The 12,189-nt window shown below is 36.7% G+C and overlaps 1 protein-coding gene across 1 annotated transcript; it reads left to right on the top strand.

The window, feature by feature from the left end:
- The first annotated feature begins 118 nt into the window (after window positions 1–118).
- On the top strand, window positions 119–8,878 carry svopl (SVOP-like). The gene is made up of 16 exons (XM_048157169.1): window positions 119–801; window positions 2,213–2,384; window positions 2,505–2,605; window positions 2,704–2,802; window positions 3,059–3,130; window positions 3,222–3,346; window positions 3,773–3,836; window positions 5,568–5,693; window positions 5,789–5,917; window positions 7,120–7,193; window positions 7,330–7,526; window positions 7,627–7,738; window positions 7,989–8,070; window positions 8,353–8,442; window positions 8,558–8,671; window positions 8,781–8,878. The coding sequence occupies exons 2-16, from the start codon at window positions 2,252–2,254 to the stop codon at window positions 8,790–8,792; spliced, it is 1,530 nt and encodes a 509-aa protein (XP_048013126.1). The 5' UTR covers window positions 119–801; window positions 2,213–2,251; the 3' UTR covers window positions 8,793–8,878.
- Window positions 8,879–12,189: the final 3,311 nt, after the last annotated feature.

Below are 12,189 nucleotides of genomic sequence, written 5' to 3'. Positions count from 1 at the left end.
CTGTCAAGAAAGTAACCTAAAAGCTTTCATCGAATTTAGTAAGTAAATGGGACCTTTTGTAAACCGGTTGAACGGATTCGTTGAAAAGATTCGACTCAAAAATAGGATTCATTAACTAAAGTTGCCATTCAGGATATTTTGGCCACGTCTCTTCTTGCCTAACAGGTCCGCACAATTATAGGCTAATTGTTTCCTTTAAAAAGAATGTATGTACACTACAAACATGTCACACGGTTTGTTTACAAGATATAGGTCAGCATAAAGGAGGGCAGCTGAAAAACCTGTATGTCCGCTTAGCAGCGTCCACTCTCGATAAACTCCCAAATAATCCAATCCTCAGTTCAGTATAGAGAAAAGTAACACGATCTAGGGTGTGTTCTTTGCAAAAAAAAGAGTCATGGCCCTTTAAAAGCTAAGCCGAACCCTTACACGCTGAAGTTTTTGACGTTGTTTACCTGTCGGCAGGTGAATGTGTGCGGGTGTTGTTACTGCGGGAGAGGTTGATGCGGCATCTTTTCAAAGGGAGTTTTAACATTTCAGAGTTAAGAATCAGGATTATACAATCGAAGTAGGTAGGGTTTTATAGTTCAGAAATCTCCTGGACCCATGTTTATCAGCGTTTTGCGAGACTGATTTGCATAAATCGCTGAAAGGTTTGAACTCAACATACGGGAAATTCTTGAGCAGTTGCCTGTCGGTGAAATACAGTATCAAAAAAGTGTGAGTCGGGTTGAGATGCGATGGGAAAAACTTCGACATGACGAAGATTCGTGTTTGATGAACTCATCATCCGATGTTACAGTAAGATTTTTTTTTTTTTACTTTATTATGCTCACATAGAGCCTACGTTTCAATAAAAAGTCATATAGGTAGGCCCCTTGAATAAATAAAATAGGCTGCTGTGTGTAATGTAACTTTCAAAAATATAAGGTATCAAGTGGTCATACAATGCTACTGAATTATAAACATATTCATATAGCCTACCATGGTATTTGTTTAATAATCAAAAGGTAGCCTACATAATAGAATACCATGGTATTATCATGATATGTGTCCAGAAACATGGTATGTCAAAATGTATTATCAATGTATTTTCATTGTATTTGTCAAAAAATCATGGTATTACCATGGTACCGTGTCCAAAAGCATGGTAAATTACCCAAAAAAACATGGTATTATCATGGTATTTGTCAAAAAAATCATGGTATTATCATGGTATTTGGCAAAAAAATCATGGTGTTACCATGGTACCGTGTCCAAAAGCATGGTAAATTACCCAAAAAGCATGGTATTATCATGGTATTTGTCAAAAAATAATTCATTGTGTTACCATGGTACCATGTCCAAAAGCATGGTAAATTAATCAAAAAACATGGTGTTATCATGGTATTTGTCAAAAAAAATCATGTTGTTGTAATGGTACCATGTTCAAAAGCATGGTAAATTCCCAAAAAGCATGCTATTATCATGGTATTTGTCAAAAAAATAATTCATGGTGTTACTATGGTACCATGTCCAAAAGCATGGTAAATTACAGCATGGTAAATTACTCAAAAACCATTGTATTATCATGGTATTTGTCAAAAAAATTATGGTATTACCATGGTACCATGTACTAAAGCATGGTAAATTACCCAAAAAGCATGATATTATCATGGTATTTGTCAAAGAAAATCATGGTATTATCATGGTACCATGTCCTAAAGCATGGTAAATTATCCAAAAAGCGTGCTATTATCATGGTATTTGTCAAAAAAATAATTCATGGTGTTACTATGGTACCATGTCCAAAAGCATGGTAAATTACAGCATGGTAAATTACTCAAAAACCATTGTATTATCATGGTATTTGTCAAAAAATTATGGTATTACCATGGTACCATGTCCTAAAGCATGGTAAATTACCCCAAAAGCATGGTATTATCTTGATATTTGTCAAAAAAAATCATGGTATTACCATGGTTCCATGTCCAAAAGCATGGTAAATTACCCAAAAAGCATGGCATTATCATGGTATTTGTCAAAAAAAAATCATGGTATTACCATGGTACCACCATGGTACCATGTCCAAAAGCATGGTAAATTACTCAAAAACCATTGTATTATCATGGTATTTGTCAAAAAAATCCATGTCCAAAACATGGTATTCATCTGTTGCTTTTAGGTTTTTGCCTTGTTATTGTTGACATAAATTTTTATCCAAACTTTTCAGTGCCTACGATTCAAGAAATAAGTCGATTTTTCAGAGAGGATGGCATTAAAGCGATCGTCTTCCATGAAGACCGAGCTGGTCAATGCCATCCAGCTTCAGGAATTGGAGCTGGAGGAAGAGATCAACACCAGTAGCAGCAATAACACACATGCTGAACCTGCCGAGGCCAAAAGTGAGGAACACACAAACAAAACAGCTTACACAAAGCAGATACGTTAATACTTTCAGAGTGCTTCAATTTGTCAAGTAGCTTCCAGTCATATAATAATCGATGGGGATTTTGATTTTGTAGCCCACACAGAACCGAAATGCTACACCGTCGAGGAGGCTGTGGAGAGCATCGGCTTTGGACGCTTCCATATTCTGCTTTTTGTCATCATGGGTAGTGCCAATGTAAGACAAATGTGTGTGTTTGTCTCTGTAATTCATTAACCAGCATACTGTGTTTTTACAGCTTACATGTTTCATTGCTGATGTGTATGTGTGTGTAGATAGTGGAGGCAATGGAGATCATGTTGTTGGCTGTGGTTTCTCCTGAGATCCGCTGTGAATGGCGTCTAGAGGATTGGCAGGTGGCCCTTGTCTCCACGGTGAGGAGCTCGTCCAATCAGAGCCCTTTATTTTGTTTTTCTTTTGAAGTTTGACAGGAATGGAATGTTGCAGTGCGAGATGCACACATGTGTCTCTCCGAACAGTTTGGTTGATCTTTTTGTATCTCTTTAAAGGTACTTCCTTCTATGCCAGGAAAAAGAAAAAATCTGGGTGATTTTTATTGTTGTTGTTGTTGTGCAATTCAGAAATGATCATTAAAGGACTTATTTTGTTTGTGTATGTGTATGGTTGTAGATGGTGTTCCTGGGTTTTATGATATTTGGGGTCCTCAGTGGCTATGTTGCCGACAAATATGGACGTTGGAAGGTCAGACGATATTTCGTTTAATCCATAAGTGATATATTGTGTTTTTAGGGTGAATTAGATTTTAGGGAATAACATGTGTTTGTGTGCACAGGTGGTGTTTGGTGGCTTTATATGGGCTTCATATTTTTCTCTACTCACTTCATTCTCTCCATCGTACGGCTGGTTCATCTTCCTGCGCTGTATGGTGGGCTGCGGTGTTGCAGCCACATCTCAAGGGTGAGGTTATGCAAAACATACTGTACGCACATACTTTCAATACACACGAACCGTGTTTTTCAGGTCTGGAAAGTATACATTTATACACGTATACACATTTTTCTAAATATGCTCAACTGAAAAATATTTCAAAAATATCGCTCTTTGTTAGACAACGTCTTGCTTGCGAGCCAAATTGTTCTTCTGAGTCATTTCTTTTCAGTTGGTCAAACTGGTTCACAAATATGTTTGAATGATTCATTATGAAATCTGTCTGAATCAAAATACTTTTTAAACCTTGATCCAGTAATCTGGAACAACTGGAAAGGGCATGGAAATTTGTTGGTCATAAATTGTGGGAACCTTGATTTTTCCAGTATACATAAAAATAATAATTCAAATGCATTGACTTACTCTCCACAACTCTCTGCTATTTTCTTTCTAAAGGTTTGTTTTGAAGACCGAATTCATCCCGTCTAAATACAGAGCATTCCTGCTGCCTCTTGCCTCAGTGAGTGTCAAATGGAAAATTATTATAATAACTTTATTTTTCTCTAGCACATTTAAAGGGTTAGTTCACCCAAAAATGAAAATTCTGTCATTAACTACTCACCCTCATGTCGTTCCAAACCCATAAGACCTTCATTCATCTTCGGAACACAAATTAAAGGTGCCCTCGAATGAAAAATTGAATTTATCTTGGCATAGTTAAATAACAAGAGTTCAGTACATGGAAATGACATACAGTGAGTCTCAAACTCCATTGTTTCCTCCTTCTTATATAAATCTCATTTGTTTAAAAGACCTCCGAAGAACAGGCGAATCTCAACATAACACCGACTGTTACGTAACATTCGGGGTGTACACCCCCAATATTTGCATATGCCAGCCCACGTTTCCAACATTATAAAAGGCATTAGACAAGGGCAGCCAGTAACATCTGGATCTGTGCACAGCTGAATCATCAGACTAGGTAAGCAAGCAAGAACAATAGCGAAAAATGGCAGATGGAGCAATAATAACTGACATGATCCATGATAACATGATATTTTTAGTGATATTTGTAAATTGTCTTTCTAAATGTTTCGTTAGCATGTTGCTAATGTACTGTTAAATGTGGTTAAAGTTACCATCGTTTCTTACTGTATTCACGGAGACAAGAGAGCCGTCGCTATTTTCATTTTTTAAACACTTGCAGTCTGTATAATTCATAAACACAACTTCATTCTTTATAAATCTCTCCAACAGTGTAGCATTACCCGTTAGCCACAGAGCACTATCAAACTCATTCAAAATCAGAAATAAACAATATAACAGTATACAATACTCACATAATCCGACGCATGCATGCCGCATGCATGACGAACACTTTGTAAAGATCCATTTTGAGGGTTATATTAGCTGTGTAAACTTTGTTAAGGCACTGTTTAAGGCAAGCGCGAGCTCTGTGGGCGTGGACCACGGGATTTAAAGGGGCCGCAGCATAAAATCGGCGCGTTTATAATGATGCCCCAAAATAGGCAGTTAAAAAAATTTATAAAAAAAAAAATTTTGGGGTATTTTGAGCTGAAACTTCACAGACACATTCAGGGGACACCTTAGACTTATATTACATCTTTTAAAAACATAATCTAGGGCACCTTTAAGATTTTTTTGATGAAATCTGAGAGATCTCTGACCCCTCCATTGACAGCTACAGAACTGATATTTTGATGCTTCTAAAAGTTCATAAAGAGATCGTAAAACTAATCTATACGAATTGAGCGGTTTAGTACAAATTTTCAGAAGAGACTCATTTGCTTTAAATGGTGAACAGATTGAATTTAGCGGAAGCTCAAGCATGTTCGCATGATGTGCGAGAACCAGTGAGGTTCGTTCTCGTGTTACGCAGCACGTTTGAGCTTCCGGAAGAGGTTTGTTCTCACGCTTCTGTTCATATTCACTGATAAATGTTTATATGTGAATAAAAGACTAAATTCAATCTGTTCATCATATAAAGAGAGATGTCTCTTCAGAAAATTGGTACTAAACCGCTCAATTCATATGGATTCGTTTTACGATCTCATTATGAACTTTTTGAAGCGTCACAATGTCAGTTGTGTAGCTGTCTATGGAGGGACAGAAAGCTCTCTGAAAATTTTGGGAGAACTAACCGTTTAAGAGAGCTTCTCAAAGTGCTTTTTATAATTTGACCTGCAACTGGGAAACCTCCAATACTGACCTTACCTGTGTTGGTTGACAGATTTTCTGGATGCTGGGATCTATGCTTATTATCATTCTCGGTATGACGGTGGTGCCCACGATGGGCTGGCGATGGATGATCCGTTTTTCCATCATTCCCAGCATCTTACTCATTGGCCTCTTTTTGGTGAGTTTTGTTTAAATGGTGCTGAAACATGCTGAAGGAAATGGAAGCAGTTGTTTGTCTTTTACTCACTCGCTCACTCTTTTCCTTTGTCTTAGTTTATTCCAGAGTCTGCACGGTTCCAGGTCTCAGCAGGTAACATACAAGGAGCCATGTCTACACTTAATTGGATCGCCAGGATGAATGGCGCCACCCTACCAGAAGGAGAACTACGGGAACCTGAAGTGGTGTGTATGAAAAGTTCCTTTTTCTTTATTTGACTTCTATTTATGACTTTAACAGAGTTTCAATAAAGCAGTAAGCTAAAGTAAATAACATGTATTTCAAAGAAATCAGTGTCAATCATTTTATAATGCCTAATATTATTTTAAGATCCTCAGGAGTATAGATTATATATAGTAAGTGTGCACTAATATTTAGACCAAATCCGATTGGAATAGAGTGTTGTTACCATGCCGACATTTTACGCCGGACTGCTTCACAAATGAGGGTCAATTCAATGCTGGATTTGCACAAAGGATTAACATGATGGCACATGATAGTCGATGAGTTGAATCAACTCCACAGCAACTACATAAATTTATCCACTAACCATTCAGAAACGTCCAGTTTCAGTCTAAAAGTTGTAACTTCTTCCTGAGTCTCTCCATCAGTGTCGACTCCGGTTTGAACAATGTAAGACTGAACACCGTTACTGACAATCGTCATTTTGGCTGCGTGAGATTCTCCAGTTTTGTTGTTGTTGAGTATCTGAAACACGAGCTGTTAAAGCTCCGCCCTCCTCTGGAAAGCGGGCGGGAGCAGCAGCTCATTTGCATTTAAAGGGACACACACAAAAATGGCGTGTTTTTGCTCACACCCAAATAGAGGCAAATTTGACAAGCTATAAGAAATGATCTGTGGGGGATTTTGAGCTGAAACTTCACAGATGCATTCTGGGGACACCAGAGTGTTCTATTACATCTCAAAAGGGGCAGTTAAGGTCTCCTTTAAAATTCTAAATAAATACAAATACAATACTTAAAATTACAGTAGTTTTAAATGGTACAAGTGAACTTAGGCATCACAACATAATCTATAGTATGAAAAATGGATATTCATTTTAAGATTTGATAAAGATGACTTTTTAACAGTATTATTACATTAGTTGTTTTTAATGATTAACTTTAAGTGAGTGTTAGAACCTAATTTGTAAAAATAATGAAAATGAGCATGCACAATTAAATATATAATATTTACAGATACTGATGAATAAAAAAATCAACCAGTAACTGATATGTTGTGCATCCTATACAGATGTTTTGAAAAATGTATATCATAGACACAAAACCTATACAGATATGCTTTGAAAAATGTATAACATATATACTTCTTTATGTATCGGTGTAAACTTCCCATAAGTACAATTGACAGGACTGTTTATATTCAGACAGAAAGAGGAAATGCCATCACTCTGATCAGCCCGGCCTTTAGAAGAACATCATTATTGTTGTGGTACTCATGGTAATGTTAACTCATTTCCCTTTGGTTTGTGTGTGTGTGTGTGTGTGTGTGTGTGTGTGTAATCAGCAAATAAATGTTTCCGTTCCTGTGCAGTTTGTATGCTAGACATGTGATGTATTGCACTGTTTATGCACAGGTTTGTGGCTTCCTTCTCCTATTATGGCTCCGTCCTGAGTGGCTCTGAGTTACTGGAGAAGAACCTTCTATGTATGACAGATGCCGACCCAGAGCACCAGATCAAACACAACCAGGAGGAGGCGCTGTGTTATTGCATCCCCTATAACATGGCTGATTATCAGACCCTCCTCATAAGCTGTTTGGGCGAGGTGGCACGTGAGTGACCTTTGACCTCTCACTCAACCCAGTTTCACATACTCCGCTTAGTCGAACGTTAAATGCTGATGTATGTTTTTCCCATGTGTTTCCTCTGCAGTCATCCCCCTCAATATTGGCTTGTTAAATGTATTTGGACGGAAGCCCAGCATGGCCATACTGCTGGTGCTGTCTGCCGTTTTTTTCATGCTGCTTAATATTTGCACAACACTGTGAGTATATTGATCTCATGTTCTCTAAAATGATTTAAAATGCTTGCTTGCAACTAAAATTATAACCATAAAAAGGCATTATTCTTAATTAAAATACTATTTGAATGCAATGGAAATCATTTTGAATAAAAGCGCCTGCCAAATGCATAAATGTAAAATAAAATAAACAACTCTATTTGTGGTCCTCTTGTGGCCATGTGTTAGAAGTGCAGCTGAAGTAGATGACTGAACTGTATCTGTCCCTGTGCAGGTTTGGTTTCACTGTACTGCTGTTCCTTCTCCGCTCAGTGGTTTCCATGAATTTTAATGTGGTCTATATTTACACAGCAGAGGTGAGACCCAACACATGAACACTCCACTTCCTCTTGATGTCTTAAAGGGATAGTTCACCCCAAAATGAAATTTCTGTCATCAATTACTCATCCTCATGTCATTTCAATATATCCAAAATATCCATTTTATATCCAATATACAAGTTTTATGGATTTGAAATGACATGAGGGTGAGTTGCCTAATTGTTGACCAAATTTTAATTTCTTTGTGAATGAAACCTTTAAAAGAAGAGTTGTTATTATATTAAAAATTAAAGTGTAATGATTGGTGTGTGTTTGCAGGTTTATCCCACATCCGTGCGCTCAATCGGAATGGGCTTTTGCACATCCTTCAGTCGAGTTGGAGGAATGATCGCACCTTTCATTGCACAGGTGCTGTATCTGTTTGACTTTGCATGTGTGTGTGTCTAAATAAACATCTGTGTTCACTTTGTGTGTTTAACCCATTTGATTTACACAAAGATAACATTGTGTTTGCATGTGTCAGGTGTTAATGTCTAGGTCTGTGATTTTGGCCCTGTCACCGTTCGCCACAGCGTGTGTGATTTGTGCGGTGGGAGTGGTTTTAATGCCCATTGAGACCAGAGGACGTGCATTACTGGTAAGCATCTTCACAACTCTCAAATCAACTTTTTACTGAGGTCAAATTGAGATGATTTTGTTTCTCTTACTTAGATTAACAATTTTGTGTTTTTCCCCCACCATTTCAGCAAGATGCCTGAAATACACCTAAATGGAGATGAAGGACAATTGCACTTTTGTAATAAAACATGATCTCATATTAAAGCTGAAACCGTTTTGTAATGAATTTTGGTGTCTGTGTTGTGTTCTTCATGAATAATGATTGCAAAATCTGTTAAAAAAAACCTTTTTCCTGTGTTAACATATTTCCTCTTGTAACAGAAAGGTTGGAACATATTAAAGCCTGGCAAAACCATGATTTGCTGCTATTCACTAATATTAGGGGGCAGTCTCATACTAGTGAGAATTATTGGACCAAACTTTCTATAAACCATCAATATTTTTAGTCCAATTTTCTAGTATGGATCGTCTAAGGTTTCTGCTCATTTTTTATCTTTTCTTTTTTCATTTTGGAGTACACTAGCAGAGGGGTTTTGGTCATTATTTTTGTCTTTTGACAAAAATATTCTTTAGTCTTTAGTATTTTATGTCATTTTCATCCATTTATATTCAGTTTTACTAAAATGGCATTGATTTTAGTCAACAAAAATTACATTTTAACCAAATATTCAAACATAGCCAATGGCTATGCTAATATTATAACATAACTTATCAGCATTTATCAAAAACAGTTCATGTTGTATATATTCATTTGCAGTTCCGCCCTTCGGCCTGTCACGCACGTTCACAAAGTGATATGAATTCTTGATAACAATTCAGTTTTCACTAGCTAAAATGCTAAATTTTGATATCAGGAATTAAATTTCCACTAAACTAGAATTCTTGATATCTGTAATTGTATTTTCACTAGTGAAATGTCACCATAGGCTGCCATTCAAATTCAATTGTTGATATCAAGAATTTATATCTTAGTATAGTTGAAATTCCAATTTCACATATCAGAAATACAATTCAATAATTACATTTTTGAGCTGACAAGATGTGCTTCCAATTTTTTTATATCCTTTATTAAGATGATATTTCATTCGGATAGGTGTTTTGAGCTGACACGTTGTACTTTTTACATCCATTATTAAGATGGTAGTTCGTTCCAATAGGTGTTATATTGTAGTGCATTCTGATATGTGTTTAGATGGTCGTTCATTCTGAGAGTTATTTAGATGGTAGTTCGTTCCAATAGGTGTTTAGATGGCAGTTCATTCTGAGAGTTATTTAGATGGTAGTTCGTTCCAATAGGTGTTTAGATGGCAGTTCATTCTGAGAGGTGTTTAGATAGTAGTTCATCTTGATAGGTGCTTATGGTAGTTCATTCTGATAGGTGCTTACATTGTAGTTCATCCTGATAGGTAGTTCGTTCCAATAGGTGGTTAGATGGTCGTTCATTCTGAGAGTTATTTAGATGGTAGTTCGTTCCAATAGGTGTTTAGATGGCAGTTCATTCTGAGAGGTGTTTAGATAGTAGTTCATCTTGATAGGTGCTAATGGTAGTTCATTCTGATAGGTAGTTCGTTCCAATAGGTGGTTAGATGGCAGTTCATTCTGAGAGGTGTTTAGATAGTAGTTCATCTTGATAGGTGCTTACATTGTAGTTCATCCTGATAGGTAGTTCGTTCCAATAGGTGGTTAGATGGTAGTTCGTTCCAATAGGTGTTTAGATTGGTAGTTAGTTCCAATAGGTGTGTAGATGGTAGTTCATCCTGATAGGTGCTTATGGTAGTTCGTTCCAATAGGTGTGTAGATGGTAGTTCATTCTGATAGGTGCTTATGGTAGTTTGTTCCAATAGGTGTGTAGATGGTAGTTCGTTCCAATAGGTGTTTAGATTGGTAGTTAGTTCCAATAGGTGTGTAGATGGTAGTTCATCCTGATAGGTGCTTATGGTAGTTCGTTCCAATAGATGTGTAGATGGTAGTTCATTCTGATAGGTGCTTATGGTAGTTCGTTCCAATAGGTGTGTAGATGGTAGTTCATTCTGATAGGTGCTTACATTGTAGTTCATCCTGATAGGTGTTTAGATGGTAGTTCATTCCAATAGGTGGTTAGATGGTAGTTCGTTCCAATAGGTGTTTAGATTGGTAGTTCGTTCCAATAGGTGTGTAGATGGTAGTTCATCCTGATAGGTGCTTATGGTAGTTCGTTCCAATAGGTGTGTAGATGGTAGTTCATTCTGATAGGTGCTTATGGTAGTTCGTTCCAATAGGTGTGTAGATGGTAGTTCATTCTGATAGGTGCTTACATTGTAGTTCATCCTGATAGGTGTTTAGATGGTAGTTCGTTCCAATAGGTGGTTAGATGGTAGTTCATTCCAATAGGTGTTTAGATGGTAGTTCGTTCCAATAGGTGGTTAGATGGTAGTTCGTTCCAATAGGTGTTTAGATGGTAGTTCATCCTGATAGTTGCTTATGGTAGTTCGTTCCAATGGGTGTTTAGATGGTAGTTCGTTCCAATAGGTGTGTAGATGGTAGTTCATCCTGATAGGTTCTTATGGTAGTTCGTTCCAATAGGTGTGTAGATGGTAGTTCATTCTGATAGGTGCTTATGGTAGTTTGTTCCAATAGGTGTGTAGATGGTAGTTCATTCTGATAGGTGCTTACATTGTAGTTCATCCTGATAGGTGTTTAGATGGTAGTTCGTTCCAATAGGTGGTTAGATGGTAGTTCGTTCCAATAGGTGTTTAGATGGTAGTTCATCCTGATAGGTGCTTATGGTAGTTCATTCCAGTGGGTGTTTAGATGGTAGTTCGTTCCGATAGGTGTTTAGATGGTAGTTCATTCTGAGAGGTGTTTAGATGGTAGTTCATTCTGATAGGTGTTTAGATCTCAGAGGTTTTTAGATGGTAGTTGATTCTGAGAGTTATTTAGATGGTAGTTGATTCTGAGAGGTGTTTAGATGGTAGTTCCTTCTGAGAGGTCCTTTGAGCTGACAAGATTTGCTTTTTTACATCCATAATTAAATGGTAATTCATTCTGAGAGTTATTTAGATGGTAGTTTGTTGATGGTAGAGGTGTTTGAGCTGAAAGATATGCTTTCCCTGTTATTAAGGTGGTAATAACATCCTTTATTAAGGTGGTAGTTGGACCTGTTATATTAATGTATTTATGTATTTTTTTAAATGTATTATTTGTTTATTTATTTAATTTTAATCTAATCAAATGTAATCTATTTAATAGATTACTAATATTTTTATTTTAATCACATTTTTAATTCATTTATTTATTTATTTATTTTAATCTTGTTGTTTATTTATTTACTTTTTTACCTTTTTTGGACAGTTTTTTTAGACTTTCCCATGGATCCTGTCACTCTATTGTGGCTCCCTATAGGGGTCCCCATAGCATACAGACAAACTGAAAGCCAAAAATTTATTTATTTATTTTTTTTTAAATTCTAAATTAGGGTCTTCAATCCAAAATGCAAAAAAACAACCACTTGAGGGAGACATTCCACTCTTTTTGTGTTCAGCAAAGATCAAGTTGTCA

This window comes from Megalobrama amblycephala, linkage group LG14 (assembly GCF_018812025.1).
Source record: "Megalobrama amblycephala isolate DHTTF-2021 linkage group LG14, ASM1881202v1, whole genome shotgun sequence".
NCBI classification, from domain to species: domain Eukaryota; kingdom Metazoa; phylum Chordata; class Actinopteri; order Cypriniformes; family Xenocyprididae; genus Megalobrama; species Megalobrama amblycephala.
The sequence above is the reverse complement of the archived record's forward strand: the minus strand, read 5'-3'. Positions and strand labels throughout refer to the sequence as shown.